Source organism: Chaetodon trifascialis, chromosome 2, assembly GCF_039877785.1.
Source record: "Chaetodon trifascialis isolate fChaTrf1 chromosome 2, fChaTrf1.hap1, whole genome shotgun sequence".
Taxonomy (NCBI): Eukaryota; Metazoa; Chordata; class Actinopteri; order Chaetodontiformes; family Chaetodontidae; genus Chaetodon; species Chaetodon trifascialis.
The window spans coordinates 4,969,971-4,987,776 of NC_092057.1; the positions used below are offsets into that span (position 1 = coordinate 4,969,971).

At 43.4% G+C, this 17,806-nt stretch overlaps 1 protein-coding gene across 1 annotated transcript in view; it reads left to right on the forward strand.

Annotated features, from left to right (window-relative positions):
* The first annotated feature begins 1,159 nt into the window (after positions 1 to 1,159).
* lrba (LPS-responsive vesicle trafficking, beach and anchor containing) overlaps positions 1,160 to 17,806 on the forward strand; it is a 180,132-nt gene continuing 163,485 nt past the window's right edge. The window contains exon 1 of the mRNA XM_070989116.1: positions 1,160 to 1,448. Coding sequence (XP_070845217.1) covers positions 1,263 to 1,448 — 186 coding nt within the window. The 5' untranslated portion in view covers positions 1,160 to 1,262. The remainder of the gene's footprint in view (positions 1,449 to 17,806) is intronic.

The window sequence follows — 17,806 nt, forward strand, 5'->3', positions numbered from 1 at the left end:
GACACAAACTTCACACTTTGTTTGTGCTCAGTGCAATAACATATTTCATGATAATACTGATAATCCACAGAAACAAGACACTTTATCCATCATCACAGTCCATACAGCTAATTTCAATTACATTTTTGTCTCATTTTGCTATTTTTGTCTTGATATAATTTGCAGTTACTGTTTATGTTTGGTGTATATTGCATTGAGTACATTTTTTTTTAATTTTTACTAATGTAATTTTGTGAATAGCAGATGTTCATGTTGTATGAAATATTCTTTTAATCACTAAGTCTGTCTACAGCCTACTATGCATCTGTTCTTGTACTTCAGCTGCAGTTTATTTATTTACCAGAGTAAACGCACTGAGCTTCTTTAAACACTCTCCTTACATGTCATAAATCGAAACATGAGTCGCTGTAACTGAATATATGTGGAGCTGCTGTAGGTTTTCTCTGGGTCTCGGTGAGTCGTACTAAGAGGCCACCTGAGCGGCACACCTGCCACTAAGCGGAACAGCCTCCGCTGCCCACTGCGCATGCGCCGCTCACTCAAGGGCTACACTGTCATGGCGGTGACGAGCTGAAGCTACCGGGGTAAATCAGGAAGAGAATGCGGCGCAGCTGGGTGAACGCTGACATTTAAGCAAGTCCGTGGAGTTCGCCGGGGAGGACCGAGCGGACCTTCGTCCTTCGTCGTCTTCCGCCGGAGCTGCTGACAGACTCGCCCCCTCCAGTTTGTGAGTTTTTGCCGCTGCCAAGCGCGCTACCTGTCAAGTGTCTGGACTCAGTGACAATAGCAACTTCCACGGCTGCACGGAGGCATTAAAGTCGCCGTAACCTCGTTTACCTTTTGTCCGAGCGGAGGAGAAACCGGGTTAAACGCGAGCTCCGCTTCACCTGCTTCCCCCTCCGTTACCTGCAGCACTCTTCTTCTCGGCTTTTAGCGGCATTAATCCATCCGTCTGCTATCAAGTTACGGACCGGGGGGAGCGGAGGAGTAGTTCACTGTGGAGTCAAGCGGTGACATTTCCAGCCGCGGTGTCAACGGCTAACAAATAATCTTTGCGCCTTTTTTTGCTCACTTTCGAGGCTCATTCGCCGAACAGTTTTGGATGGGGAGGAAAACGTTTGGTTTGTGTGCCCGCGGACTGTCAGCAACTCATCTGGAGGGGAGATAGACCTCTTTCTCCGCCGACATCGTCCGCTCTGTCACCGTTGGAGGTGAACAGGTGCCTTACCTGTAAACGCCACCTGTCCCGTCCTTCCTTAGCAATGGCTAGCGAGGAGACAGCGGGCGCTGCGCAGCCAGGTGATGGAAAGGACGGGAGATCGGGCGCCATGGCGCTCAATCCCGGAGTGCCTATCAGGGGGATAAGGATGAAATTCGCCGTGCTCGCCGGCCTGGTGGAAGTTGGGGAAGTTTCCAACCGAGACATTGTGGAGACGGTGTTCAACCTGGTAAGCTGATTATGGGAGCTCAGGATAGGCCTTAGATAGCGCTGTCAGGCTGTAGTACTGACAGTGACATCCAAACGTTTGGAAAAGTCTGACATCACCCTCATCTGCATTAAAAGGCATTGATGAGCTTGCACGCGCTGCAAAATTAAGAGAACAGCTCAGAGCACGAGCTGTTTTCATCCGACCGTAAGGTGAGCAGCTCACACTGGAAACTGTCAGGGGTCATATCCTATTTACTTTTTAACTGCGTGCCCCGCTTATCCTTGTTGGCCTTATTTCAAATAATATATTCTTTATTTATCAACGCCCTCACACATTATTTCACATATTTCTTATTATTTGTATAATTTTACAAGCTTTTAATGATCTTACACCATATTTAAATGACTGTCTTTTAAGGTCTCTACATATGTACAGCATGCGATCAAAGAAAAAGCTCTCTGTTAATCAGTTTTTAATCGAATACGACATGATGACCCGTGTCAGAAGAACCATCATGGCAGAAAAGCTGTTGAGGCAAATCAGCTGGTGCTTTTTGTGACATATCCAGGTCAGGCGGAGTGTGTGTGTGTGTGTGTGTGTGTGTGCCTTATCTGTCTACTACCTGTTGGCCACCCTGAAGTCATTATCCAGCTTTTTCTGTCTGCAGCTCTGATAGCCCTTTGGCTGCCCGAGTTATGAAATGACTTGGCAGCGCCTGTACGGGAATGAATGAAACTTACCAGTAATAAGGAAGTTAAGCGTGAAGGAGAGAGAGCATGCTCAACTACAGCCTGGCTGGTGAGTTGGGAGGAAAAGAGAGGCAGGCGAGGTGAAGGTGGAACCTGCAAAACTGCTTTGTCACTGTGGCAACACAATGGAGGCCTTTTTTTGTGTGTCTTGGAACAGGGAGGCTCATCCCCCATGTCTGCAGTCACCACATTTGCTCCAACACCAACCCCCACAGTGGCTCAGGTGAAACTGTAGTAGACATGCTTCACCTCATGAGGCTGCAGCGCTGCTGAACACAAAGCTCTTCCATCAGCCAACCCATGAGCCAACCGCTCACTCTGTACAGGAACCAGCAGAAATTCAATTGATTGCCAGGACGGCTGATTTATTGATCATCTTATCACGTCGTTAGCCGTTTCCATAGACTGTATAAAACATGGCTGTAGTCTCTGTGACGTCACCCACGGGTTTCTGAAGGGCCGTTGTGAAGCTCAGTGACAGTGTCGCCATGTTGGTGGCGCCTGACAAACTCCTGGTTGATCCAAAAATGGGCAGAGATGGAGCAGAGGCGGGCTGAATGAAGCTGAAACTGAGCGGCTAGCTGTCACTCAAAGCAGCCATGGCCGTAATTATGCAAAACTTTATATCATTTAATGGAGGGACCCTATCACTGCCATGAACAGGGAAATTAGCTTTAGACAGCAGCCTGTCAACATGTTTAACTCTGCAGTCAAGTTTGGCCCTTTAATATGGGGGTCTATGGGGAATGACTCACTTTTGGAGCCAGCCTCAAGTGTAACTGCAGTTTTTGGCGTGGCCATGTTGGCTTCATTTTTCAGCCCCGGTTGTTTGACAGTGTCTTTGTTCATCAGTCACTTGCAACTTTTTGCTACTGTAATTTTGTATTTCAGTGAGCTAAATAAGAGCTGAGAGAGTTTGACCCTTGGTTGCAGATCAGTTTTTTTTCAGTCTGTTTTTAACGAGCAATGCTAGTCGTGACTTTGGTTTTACATGGAAGGATCACTGGAAGGTATTTGGAGTTGCACAGTCCTACTAATTCTGTGTTTTTTTTTTTTGCATTTTCTATCTGGAAAACTCATTAATGTGGCACAAAAAATGAGCTGGAGAGACAGCCAGGCATGTGTTTTGACAGAAATATCAGTGTGCATCAGCTCTGTGTCCCTGGGACTCCGTGTTTAGCACAGTCGGTGTCATTTTAGGGCATTGAAAAATGGCACCATGCATTTCGTTATTCTTACCGCCCCCCCTGCTCTGACTCTCCTGCCCTCCACAGGCTCTGCTCGCCCTCCACTTGGCTGAAAATATGATTTACCCCATATTGGCCAGATTCTTCTCTTTAGTTATGTCTCAGTGCTGGAGTATTTGGTTGCAGAGTTTTCTCAAGAGAATGATATAAAAAAAAAGAATAATGTGACCCAGAACAGTGGTTGTGATGACTCGTGACACATGGGCTGGGGGGATGCTAACACTAGCATTCACTTGTTTTTTTTTTTTAAAGGAGCTCATTATGCTGGCTTTGCTTTTGCCTGAAGTCACTAAAGAGGGAAGCCGAGTGTATCACGTAGTCTCATGTAGTGGAAGGAGCTGTACCTCACACATCTGCTCTGTTTCAATTAAAAGGGAAAGTAAAGTTGAATCAACCCTTCACAACGTGCATTTTACATTTAATTTCGCTTTTCGTGCATTTAAACCAAAGGTGCAGTCGCATCAGAAGTTTTTCACCGGTGGCTGATGACATTAAATGGCAGGTTTGCACAGAACCTCCCTCAGTAAATTTGCCATCTTTGCTGCACACGAAGTTCAGCTTCATCCTGACTGTCTTTACACTGGCTCTGAGGCCTTGACCACAAGTATACGGATTAAATGCCAGCAATGACAGACCTTTGGTTAGCTTGCGTTTGGTTCGCACTGCTCGGCTGCGTGACAAAAACGTGTTAAATAACTACAAATGAATAGATAATCAGCTACTTTTGTTTGGGTTTTTACTGCAAAATGATCTCACTACGCTTACTCAGAGTATTTGACATGTCATTGATGTTGTTTTTATCGCCACCTGCTGGCCTGGCATGCCTGTTTGAGCTTTTTGAATTATTTTTGTATCTCTGTGTGTTTGAAGACATTTTGTAAATCGAAGGTCGTGTGGACAGGATTTTTTTTTTTCAAACAAAGGGGGGAAATACGGTGTGGTCAAGGCCTCAGTTGTGTATTATTAAAGCCCCTCCACACCTCTGTTAGTCCACCCACACAGGTGTTGTCACTTATGTTGTCTGACTAGACCTCTTGTCAGTCTGTGTGGGAGTGTGTAACAACAAAGCAGAGCTCCATCACCCTTCAACCTAAGCTGAGGTCTATTCAGCCGCAGTAATTGAAAACATCTGCGTGGCTTTGCTCGGCCTTTAAGGTTTTATTGTTTACAGTATTTTTCACAGTTTTGGTTAATGTTGGAAACACTTAGGCCACACATATTTGGTTGTAAAAAGCCTCTTTAAGCACTTATTTTTACCTTCTCAAAGCTGCAATAAGCAATCAAAGGCCTAATAATAATTTAAAGGGCTACTCCTAATTCTACTGAGAGTCAGTGGCCTACTTCACAGTCCTTTGCAGCTTTCTGTCACTGTGATCTCATTGTAGAGTTTGTACCACCAAAAAGCCAAAACCATACTGGTTGAGATGAAATGCTGGGCAGCAGCATCCAAGCCCACAAAATCACACAAACTGATTATATAGTATGCTTCTTGCACCGCAGGCAGCGTGGCGAACGAAGCCGAGCATGTAGCAAGCCAAAGAAACCACCGGAGACCTATTTCTGGCAACCTGTCAAGCTTCAAGTCCAATGGTCACTGGTGGTTTAGACCTAGTCTGGTCTGCCAACTCTTGAGAAAAATATCTGGGAAACTTTGGCTTAGTAAATGTTTGACTTCCTTCACCAGCTGCCCGCTTGCTTCAGTTTTCAAGGCATGCAGCATTCAGTCAGTCTGTGTGAGCTCTTGTTCTGGAAGTGGCAGCTCACAGTTTTACAGGAAACTGCATTGTTTTGTTTGGTTTGCCCAACTAAGACAATATGCTGAAAGCAGCCAGGAGCTACAGAGAGAGACGTTAAATCAGTTGGGTTGTGTGCAGCAAACGTTACTGACTGATGTATCCGTCTTCTCTGATTTCAGTTTCAGTTGAAGGTGAGGCAGGGTTAGCCAGTTAGCAGTTAGCAGGCAGCTGAACACGCTATGCAAACACAATTGTCTGATTTAATAGTTGATAATGACATCTGTCGGATAATGGATGAGACAGAGGTGAAGGTCCCCCCAGTGACAAAAAGGGGTGCAAAGGTTAAGGCACTCTTGTCCTTTTGATAATCACGTGATTATGGAATTATAATATGAAGAGACTGAGCATTGGCTGAACTTAAAGCCGTCACTTATTGAACAATAAAAGTGATCATGTGACATCAGCTCATGTGCTTTATGGGGCAGTGGAGTCTGCTATATAAACTGTGTGCACTGCATATGCTCGTATCGATAGCTTGACTCTGCTGGGCACCCACATGTGTTAAGCACTGATTCATGTGAAGCTGCTGACTGCCGGGTGACAGGAAATGGGTGGGTTTTCGGTGTGCAGTGTAGCTTTGGCTTTACCTGATGGGAAGGTCATAGACTTGGCTGCTAGCTCTGTGGAGAGTGGTGGAAATCAAAGCTATACTTGAGTCATAGTTCATGACCCTTACAAGCTTGAAACACGACATAAAGATGACATCTGTGTCCTTTGGAAGTGCCAGGACACAAAAATCAGTTCATCCCTGTATCAGAGCCTCTCAGACCAAACTGATTCTGTTGAATGTAGTTAATTTTGTGAGAACAGGTCTCATATTTTCAAATGTCTAATTTGGGAAAATTTCTCCTGAGCCACGTTCATTAAATCTATATTGGGCTGTAGCTTCAGTATTGGGGCTGTCACTTGAACGAACCTGAATGATTTCACTAACATCACATTCTTCCAGCAATTAAATCTTAACCTTTTCAACAGCTGTATTAATGCATGATAATAATAATAATATTACATTTAATTTGTACCTCGTTGACTTTTATTTCATGGCTCCAGCTCCATCATGACATCCTGAAACCCTAAACATTACCAATGGGCTGCGTACCCTCGCATATAAATCTTGCTATCTTATCAGTAGTGGAATTTTTATGAGCTTGTAACGAGGGGCGTGCTGAGGACGAGTGTGGCGAATACTCAGCAGTCAGATGAGATTGTGCACTTCTCCGTCGCTCTGCTCGTCTGTGGTGCCTCCGCTGCCTCTGGAGGTGAGTCTGCAGAATCGCTGCAGACCAAATCTCCGTGGCTGAAAAGGGAAGCTAAGGTGGAAGTGTCAAAAAGTGCAGTTCCTCGAGTGGCCACTTGAGGCTGGCTCCAAAACCAACTCAATCCCCATAGACCCCCATGTTAAAATGCCCAACTTTACAGCAGAAGTGATCAGGTTTGTAGCACGCAGCATAACATTACGAGCTTAGTTTAGCGACAGGTCGATACTGCCCCCTGCAGGTCAGGCTGATCGTGATTCTTTTGTGCGCCCTCTGCTGGATCACAAGGAAAACTACTCGAAACGGTTTGTTGCGCTCATAGACTGTAGATTATGCTGTTGGACAGGTTATTAAAGTTTGAATATTTGAATATTTTTTTTTACACATTTGAACAAATATTTGAGTTTCAAATAAAAAGTGACAGTCCCAGTAGCTACAGCTCAAAAGTCTTATTTTTCAGCTCTGTAAATATTTTATGTTATGTGCTGGCGTTCGGTTTCCTTTGTAAGAGGAAACTGCAGAAAAAGTGGACACCTGACTTTGCTCTGGATTTCAGGCTTGCTTTCACTGACTTGTGTAAAGGAGAAAAATCTATTTAGTTATATTTGCTCAGTATTATTTGAAGTCATCGGCTGAATGTGCGTGGTATCTGTTCGACGGCGAGCCGGTGCCCACTTCATCATCTCGTGTATTGATGTTGACACAGAGATCCTTCTTTGAGATAGGCTGTCATCAGTGAAATTCATTGTTCTTAAACTGCATCTTCCCTGTGCTTCTTTAAATAGTCTGCTTAGTACCTTTCCTGCACTCCACTGCAGGGCAGAATCATGCAAAGCAGCTGTGCTCTGGAATTTCTAATCGTGAAATCGATTTTCACCAGTTTTACTTCTGGTATCGGCAGATGTAGGTTGCGTTTGCATCCACTAACCAGGCACTAAGAATGGCTGCAGTTAGATAGTGAGATAAGTTATGAACCCTAAGGTGTCAGACAAGTTTTAATACAACCAATTTAGCCGTTTTTGAACACTTTAAAGACCATAAAATCCCATTTTCCCACTTATGCCTGTTGTTTCCCAGCCCTGGGGGTGATTTGGTTATTTAACGGTTTAACTTTACAATTTCTTTTCCTGCACGCTCCTCCTGTGAAAAGAATACAACGGGAGTTTCATGTGATTGAGGTGTACCGGTTAAAAATGAGGCCTTTCAAATCAATAACCACTGCGGTAACGTTGGAGTTCTGACCTTGGCGATCAAGATGGCAGCTTGTTTTAAGTCCTTGCCAGCGAGCGCATGATGAAAATGGGAGTGCAACAAACAAATCAACAAACTAGCCCTTCAGCTGCACACAATAACACCAGCGGCAGCGGACTGAGGGCAATCCTTGTCCTCTCTCCAGGCATGCGTTGCCCTCTCTGGCAGTAACAAAGAGCCCTCTAATCTGACACATGAATGAAACTCTATCTGCTTCTCTCAGTTATCTGTCGCATCAGCCCGATTCCACGGTCACACCTTTTTCCTTTTTCTCCGCTGCAGCCGGCAGCAGTTTGAAGCCCTTGAGCGCTGTTGTCTAAATAAGCAGGAGCGTTGTTTTACTTTCAGCTATAAGTGAACTTTGTTTGTTCCCTAAACAAAAGTGGGCATTTTTTGTGGCCTTTGCACCACTTTGGTTGTAGGATCTCATTGATTGTTATCTCAGCGTCCACACAGAGAGCGTCTCGAGGGAGAACGCGCAGGTTTGACATGCCAGCGTGGCTCAAAAATGACGAGGACTGGGGTTTCCTGCTCACTGTCCAGCTCCAGAGACACTCCAGTAATCCTATGCCATTATTTAGCTCCTGAGCAGATCAGATAATGTACCCATCATGCCCCATCACCTGCTGTGTGATGACAAACAGGCATACGGCCTCGGGATTCAACCGTGTTTGAAAGAGATGAGAGTCAACTGAGAGACTGAAAAGTCTGAGGCGACACAGATTGAGATATTTGTTCAACTTTAGGGGCTTTGTCTGAAATAACTCTGCCTTGGTATTTTTTTCTTCTCTAATTCAGCAGAAATTTGGTTGGACTGTTGTGATGAACGTCTTTTTTTGGACACAGTGTTATGAAAACTTGTTCCGTATGGCATTTTGGTGCTTAAAGCTCGAGCCGCTAATGTTTTCCTGTCGCTTTTTTGGTATATTTGTCGAAATTCTCTTTACATCCCGCCAGCAATTAGTAAATCAAACTGGTATCTGTGGCCGTTGCGCACCTGTAATAAGCCCATCCAATCGTTTAATTCAGCCTGCTGGAGGAGTGGCTTTGGAGGGAGGCCTGTTGGATGTTTTCAGTTATGGTTGTCGGTTTCTCCAACGTCACAGCTTTAACTAGCTGAAAGCATCGTTTTGTCTTTTCCTCCTAATTGCAGCATTACATATGGACAGCTCCATTGTTTTGGGTTGTTATCTGGTGGCTGTCGCAGAATTTTGATGCAGCACAGAATAAATTGTTTCTACACGTTTCAGCATAGCAAGCACGTTGCTAATTATTTGCTCGAATTTGGTGCGCTCATTTATTGACTAATTATTTTGTGCTCTTATTTGTAAACTAATTGGTTTGTGTGTGCATTTGTTAACAAAGAAGCAGAATGCATTTCCTACCGGACATTGTGCTTTCCAAAAACCTGAGAGAAACCGCAGTAGATGTTTACTTGAAAGTTTTAAAGTTGTCAGAATACATGCTAATTATTCTGAGGGGGCAGACCTTTTGAAAAAGACTGCAACTTGTTTTATTATGATGCTTTTAAATATGTGGCTTGGTACTCCTCATTCTTTGGCTCTGAGCAAATCGATGAAGCCCCGTTGCCTTGATGAGTGGTGTCTCTCAGCCAACAGCAGACCTGACTCTCCATGCAGAGCATTCAGCTTCAAGATTGCTGTCACGCAAGGTTAAATTGCAGAGTGTTAAGTGAAGGATTAACCAGCCACAAATCATCACTCTGCAGATTGCTGCAGTCACTTGGCCAGTTTTTAGGAAACGGGGCCATAATGTAGTCCACTCCTTGGCCTACATCTCTCCTCTTATTGTTTCTTCTATAAACAGTGTCGGCTCACAAAGGCGTTTTAAGAGAGGAGCTGGGAACAGGAGCTGTCTGTGTGTACTGTCAAAGAGCAAAGGTCTGGAAAGTATGTAGGCTAATACTGTGAGATCTTTGCATTATTACATGGACACTGATTCTGGAAGAGCTTGTTTAGGGTGGGGAAGACACCTCAGGGACAAACTGTCTGTATAGATCCCACCAAAGGTATGTAAGAAAACATGTTCAGAGTTCAGTCAGAGTTATAGTTAAAAGACGGCTTCTCGGTTGCAAATAAACTTTATTTTTTTGGGTCCTTTCGAGGTGATAAGCTGAGCCAAAATGTCCAAAAATCCATGTTGGTAGCAGCGTGACAGTGAGAGTAAATTTCCTCTGCTTGTGCTTGCTGGCTGTCAGTGGAGCTGTTTTAGCCATGCTTTGTTGAGTACAGCTTTCCTTTGAAAGAATGTTTTCTCTTAGTTGTTGATCAGCCAGCTTTGCTTTTCCATTTCGTCCTTTTGCCTTCTGTGTAGAGGGAACATTTCCACAACTGACCGAGCCCTGCAAAAAAAAAACAAAAAACACCCTGTGGTGTGTCAGAGCATGTATGCCCTCCTCTGCTGCAGCCCCATGCTGACCTCTTGTCTTGAAACAATCTTGCATAGTGCAGCGTTAGCTTTAAGTACGTCCACACATCACACACACAAACAGGAGGTGCACCTCACCGGGACTCTGCTCGACCCCCTCCCCTCACCCTCCCATCACTTTTCTAGTTGCTTATTCTCGTCAAGTTCGCACTGGCAGCAGGGACGCATCTGTCTGGATTAATTTAGGCCTGCAGTTTTTCAGAGAATCTCATTTGACCCTATAGCAGCCCTGTGTTGTTGTTCCTTCAGCTTATCCAATGTTCTGTATGCCGCAGACTCTCCAGCCAACAATACTCAGCCCAGCTCCACATGGAGACGCCCTTACCTGCCGCTACTGGGCTTCTTCAGCCAGTCTCTTACAGCATATCTCATATATTTTGTGGTGTAATGCTCTGTTACATAGTTCTGGTGATACACTCGGGCGATACTATTCCCAATTATTGGGCTTTTTTGATGTTTTTTTCATGCAAAACTTGACCCAGGTTGAGCAGTACCAACATCAAAACTCTGGAAAAAGCTTGAGTTAATGTTTTTGTCAAATGCCTTCACAGTTTTCATCTGCTCACTGCTCTTTGTGCAGAGTTCTTATACTTCCTATCTTTGTAATGATGCTAGCTGTGCTGTGTGTGTGACTAACAAGGTTCATGTGCTCAGACATTAACTGCACACATTTTTCCATAGGGTGTGCAAACCTGCAAGTCGCAATGGGCAGTTCATTGCAAACACCTTCAGACCACAGCACTATAACTGCGGTGCATAACTTCATATTTGACCTTTGTCACGAAGCTCAATGTCATTTTTTTAAATAAAGATGATGTGAGACTGAAAATGACCAGTACATACTGGTTGCACACAAGCACACACCATGCAAGCACCATAACTGCTGTCAGCTTAATGTGCTAGCACAATGGTTACATTGGCATGGTGGAACATTAGCGCAGAGCTTTTGGCTAAACAGGAGGCAATATTAACCTCCTGGCCCGCTATCTTCTCTTCACAGTAGGGGGTGTAATGATATGCTAATAGTGCTTGCCTGCTAGCCAAGTTTCAGCGTAGGCTGCTGGAGAAGGTGCGAATATTAAAACATAATATGAAATGCTGCTCTTTTTGTAAAAGGAGCCTGAAGGTGTTGGCACACCTCAGTCCCTGTGGGGGAGATTTCTCAAGGGAAAACACAATATCATTGTTAAACGAGATCATGAAAGCTTCAGACGGGATTAATGCAGAGTGGTGAAGCACATGTTTTTCTTCTCTTGTGATTTTTCTTGTCTTCTACCTTTTTCCTTGTTTTTGGCACATGAATTAGTAGTATATACTCTCTGATTAAGCAGACATGTTTCTAAGGCTCATGCTGGTAAAACTGGGAATCTGGAAAATGGCACATTGATGGAGCTTGGCCTCAAAACCAGTGCTTTTTATTTCCAGTGAAATTCCAGTCTATTGCCATCATCCCTTTGCTTTTCAATTTAAACATCACAAGAGATTTATACTGGACTTTCTCTCAGTGTAGGGCTCGATGCCAGACCCCTGTACCATTTACTCAAATTAAATCAATTTTGTCATGTTTTTAGCAAAACTTTACAGGAGGCGTTTAACAGGAGCTGCGAGGGGCTGTCGAGTAATTGCTGTGCAGATCCATTTGCTTCCAGTCAACTTATAGCAAAGTACTCTTATTCTTATGGACACCTCATCATTGTGAGTTAACACAACAGCCGCCACCTCCCTATGGCCTGGGAAGGATAAGCGTGCAGAGGTTTTAAGATGATTCCTTGATTGCTTTTGCGAGCATTTTTCTATGATTCTGTGCTGTAAGCCCTTGTTTAGTCCATAATGTGCTTTGTTTCACAGAGGCACAGTGCAGTCATGACCCACTGTGCTGCAGGCTCTTAGCTTTATGATTTCATAGGTGGAAACTATGTTTTACCACAAACAAATCAACCTTTGTCTAACTGCTGAATACTGACACAATAGTGACCATTTAGGAGTTTTTTTCCTCTCCCTGCTTGTAAGCAAATGTTCTATTTGCAGCCTCGTCTGCGGCGTATTCCTCTGTATCACTTATGGGAGAGACTGCATGATTCCGCCCTTCTTAAGGGATCATCTGTTTTCCCCCAGCCGTTACGTGTTTGGTAATTTACTTTGTCCACATTTAATAGTCAGCTATACTTCTGTGCTGAAATTGTGCTGTTGAGGAGAGGCTGGTATGGGCAGAGGAGCCTCACCCTGTTGATTGCACCCATGTGCAGTTTTATCAAAGAGCAGATGGCACAGCCATCCAAACTTCTGCCCTGACTGGAAATTTGGAGGTGTGACTGTATAGCAAAGATAGAACAGGGCCTATTGATTGATGGCTTGGATTAGGTGTCGACAGAAAGAGGTCTGTGAGCCAGATCTGGCCCCTCAACCACATTTATTTTGCCCCTGTGTAATCTCATCGCTTCGTCAGTGTACTGGCTTTGACTGTAGCGTAACCTAATTGCACACCCACTTAACTGATCAAGCAAATGCCTGATACCTATCACTCCCATGTCTTTAAGTCCAGATGTTTTACACGGCTATAGGTAGTGTTGCTTTCGTCAACGAAAATTATGACTAAATATTGTCGTCAACGAACCTTAATCACGTGACGAAAACGAGACGAGACACAACGTAAATGCTAGTCATGTGACGATAACTATAATTAAATATATAATGCAATATTGTTGACGAATAAAAACGAGACTAAATGTGGTTTACAAAATAAAAACTCTGCTAAAATGTCTCTTCATTTTTGTTGACTGAAACGAGACGAAATGTTCTAACGTTATTTCGTCTCGTTTAGTCGCGTTGTTATTATTATTTTGCAGTATTTCTGTTTCCTGTGTCTCACTTCAGGGGCTGCTTCAGGTCGCACTGTGCAGTCGCAGACGATGTCACGGCATTAGTTCCCACTCGCGGCATTATTTAGAAGATGCAGCTGCGGTAGATTAACATTAGCGACAGACAGCTGACGCAGAGATCGGGACCGATGGCCGGCCGGCTTTGCTTGGTAAAATAAATACATTGTAAATTCAAATCAGAGCGTCTTTGTGTCTGGAATGGATGTATTCTTGAGTCTATAAGCTAACAATAATATAATAATAAGACAACCTTGTTTGAATTGTGAAATGGGTTTGGCTAAAAGAAAATTTTGGTTTCGCCGATACTAATAGGTAGTGATACTATATTGACTGGGTTAAAGAGAATTGCATTACTAAAAAGAGACTAAAATACAATTTTCATTGACTAAAACTAGACGAAAATAGTCACGGATAATTCTGACTAAAATGAGACTAAAATGCTCAGACTTTTAGTCTAAAATGAGTATGAATGTGACTAAAACTAATAAAAACTAAAATGACAGCTTGACACAAAGACTAGACTAAGACTAAAATTAAAACAGGCCACCAAAAACAACACTAGCTACATATCTCGTTCGGCAGGGCTGCTGTACAGGCTTGAAGAAGAATTCAAGCAGTTCTAAATCTGTTTTCTTACCAGAGAATTGGAAATACTAGTCAAACAAATGAACATGCATAACACAGATGCCTTTATCTACACTGCACCTGAAGGCTTTGTAGGCTTTCCACTGAGCAGCCATGAAAAAAACTGGCCCCTGGACGAACCTGACTGTCGACCCCTGGATGGTTCCTCTACCCGTGACCTGCTTTCACACTCTGCATCAGCAACTCATCTGTTGCCAAGGTCTGGCATGTAACCTGTGGGGAATACAGGCAGCCCATAAATAAATACTGCAGTCAAATGTGACCCACAGCTTACCGTTGATAATGATCCGGTTGTGTCTCGGCAGCTTGGAGAGGATTTCTGAGCAGACATTGATGTAATAATCTTAACCGTCTCAGATCAGTCAGTGCTGCCCGGCTCTCTAAACTCTTGTTTATGTCACATGGTTTACGCTGCAACTTGGTTAGTTTTACCTTCAAATTTTCAAGATTTGTTTCCCACAACTAAAACTTTGTTATAAGTTGGAGTAACTGATTTCAATGTAACTGCACCTTCTAAACAGCCGCGCTTTGCTCATTACTTACATTTTCTTCAATGTGAAGTTACCAGTTAAGTTCTGAAACTGTTCTTACCTGAAGTTTACTCAAAGTTCCCATTTTTAATCTGTCCCAGGCACATTGATTTTTCTCTCAGTATCGAGCGAACTGGGCTGTTTCAAACAGAAATGAAAAAGTTAGAAGAGTATCAAAGATTGTTTGGTTTTGGAAAGCTTATTACGTTTAATCATTAGGTCGGTGTATCTGGAGTTGTTCTAATGTAGTATTTTAAAAAAGCTCTTCAAGCATATTAAATTACATAAACACAAGTTTAGCGGGTGGCGGTAAAATCCCCCCGTTGACAGATTATCTCCTGGTTTGTTTGCCTTCTCTTGGAGTGCCAGGCTCTGCCAGGAGGAGGAGGATGAGGAAAGGTTGTGGAAGGTGGAGGAGTGTGCACAGCCTTAATTAATGACCTTGTTTTGGGTATGAGGGTGAGCTGAAGGCTGTGCAATCCACACCCAGATATTTGAACATCTGCCAGGACCGCAGAGTCGGCATTTCTCTCTCTGCCAGTAATGAAGAGGAAGTAAAGTGAATCTGTACTTTTTCGAATATTTGATTTAACTTTAGAACAGCTGTTCTCTTTTTATCTAGATATCTTAACCAAATTTGTTCCCTCGCTGTCGGCATCAATCTTTCAGGTACTGAGTACTTCTGGTATTTCAAGGATGTTGAGCTACTTACAGTAAATGACTGAAGACAATCCGGTTTACCGTCTCTTGACTGTCAGCTGTGATTGGCCGTGTCCTTTTGCTAACCATTTCCACCTTTCTTCACGCCCGGGAACAGTAATGGGTCACAAACTGAATACATACTGTTAGCTTGAAAAGCAGGAGGCCTGTAGGAACAGTATTTAATACCTTTCGGCAGGTCTGCATGCATTGTGACATCTGTGCCTTTCATTCTGACTGACTAATTTTGTAATGGCTCCTCGCGTTGTAGGCGGGAAGCAGAGATTCAGCTTATTAACTGTGAGATCTATGAGTAACACGTAGTGAAGGGAGAAGCTGTTCATAGAGGCTGTCTGATTGAAATCACAGACAAGACTCCAGCATGTAGCCGTGTGTTTTCATGACATCCAGTTATCTTCAAAGATGATCAATTTGGTAGCAACCGCATATCAGGATATTTGGCCTGTATCTGATAAAACCAATGTTCGGTCTTCCTTTTAGATCCCAGCCCGCTTCACATTATATAATACCAGAGGAATGTTAAAATAACAGATTTACTGACCCGTTCACTCAGCACAAACATCACAACTTACCACAGGGATTCTTCTTCATTTGTGTGTTTTGTCACCACTCTGTGACACAAAAGATAAACCAGTGTTGCATCCTGTTATATAGAATATATCCTCTCTTAATCCACGTCAAATATACACCCAGGAGCCCTTTTTAGATGTCAGAAGAATGATGCAGTAACCCATGAACGGTGCCTGTCGCGACATCGTGCATTGACTGGGCCCTCAGACGGGCAGCACCTGGTCACAAGCCACTGAGAGCGAATGTTAAAAGGTCGTGTTCGTTCATAGCGGAGCATCACTGGGTTATCGGTTTGGCATGTTACATCACGGACGTTTCATTGAATTATGCCCAAGTCATCGGGATTCAGCAGAAAGTTTTGGTTTCCCGGAGGCACCTGTCTCTGAAACACCCAAGAACATGCCTGTCTCACTGCATTTAAAGGGAGTTTTTGCGTGTTTTAGCTCTGCAAATCACATATTCTTCACTGCTGCTTCTTCAGTGGAAGCACCCGATCACACTCGTGCGTCTGCACCCAGAGCTTTTAAGATCAGCCTTTGTTGACCAGAGTTCACGGATAGATGGAGGAAGCTGCAGTGACAGTTACATATGAGCCACAGGAAGCAGGTCGGAGTGGAACTGCTGTATTCGGATGTGCTGCACAGTTTCCTGGTTTCAGGGTTTCCCTCAGGAAATAGTTTAGCTGAGGTGCTTCGCTGCCCAGATCCTGACACATTGCACGTCTTGATACATTTATTCAATAGATAAACTACAGTCAGACTCCTTTCAACATACAGCATTCGCTGTGTGATATAGCATCGCTGCTCCGGTTAATGTTTTATACCATGAAAGTGCGTAAATTTTTTATGTTAGTGGTTCAAGTGCAGAATCCCCCTTCAGCCATAAAGCACTGTGAGAAACCCTGACATTTCTATTTTTAGCAAATCAGATTTCAGATGGATCATCCTTTTCAGTATGAAATTCCACACTTTTCTTCCTTGTTTCTTTGTTGCTTCCACTGCAGCTCAATAGGGGGAACGAGGAGGGAAATCTGAACTAAAAAGGCTCACATTTTGGAAGATTTGTCTGACTCGACGATCCACTGAAAGCACATGATGATGGGATCGTCTAATGGCCAGTGTGAACAGGAGGGATGATTCAAAGAAAAGCTGTTTACTCTGAAATCTTCACAGGCTAATGATGGTTAGTCCTTCATGCAACAAGGCAGGCTGGAGCTGATATTTATCTCCTTACTTTGTCACCTCTCGGATCCAGCTGCTATTTTAACACGCAGCAGCAGAGCCACTGTGTGAACTGAAGTCACTGGTGCTGTGAAATGAAAGTCTTTGTTTACCTCACGAACAAAACGGCCCATTCAGGGTCTGCTAACTGGAAGTCGCCTCACAGTCGCAGAGAGGACACATTCTCCGGCATGAATTCAGCTAATGCTCGACATCTTATTCCAGACAGAAGCCACGTAAAGATTTCCCGAAGAAGAGAGCCACACAGTCAATAGATCACGTTCGAGTGGGATTTTATTTTGAAGATCTCATTCCAGAAGTAGACGACTTTGGTTGTTCAGAGTCGTTCTGGAAAGTCAAAGATTGCCCTAAAGCCTGGACTCTGATGTCTAATGAGGACCATTTCCTGACCAGCCATTTCCTTTTGTTGACAATAGCTGCCACCCTGTGACGTAGGCTGCGTTGCCAGATAGACAGTACACTTTTTTTTTTTTTGAACAATGTTTTTATTTTATTTTGCATTACTCGAGTCATTACAGTGCAGGTAAGGTACAAAGGCGAGTAACTATCCAATGAATGACACTGTAATATTACACCCCCCCCAACACATACACGCTCTTTCTCTCTCTTATATTTATAGCTTAAAATTTATAAAAACTTCTATTACAATGTTGATACAAAAACTGATTGATGGTACCTTAGCAGAAATAAAATAAACATAGAAAGATAAACTTAAGAATAAATACAGATAACAAAAAATAATAACAGAATTAACCTGAATTTTCCAACTCAAGCTCTTCCTTTTTTGTAGTCGCTGAATGGTTTCCAGATTCCTTCATATACACCCAATTTATTTCTTAAAATATATGTCATTGACATACACCGTGCCATACATTTGATCCAAGCCCCTATCGTAGGCACCACAGTTTTTTTTTCCAGTTCAGAGCTATCGGACGTTTTGCTTGTAATACAGCAAAATTAACAAATGTATATTCTCTAGCTCTCAGATTAAGGTCTGGTGGAGTCATGATGGGATCAAGTGAAATATTTACCGACAGAATAGCC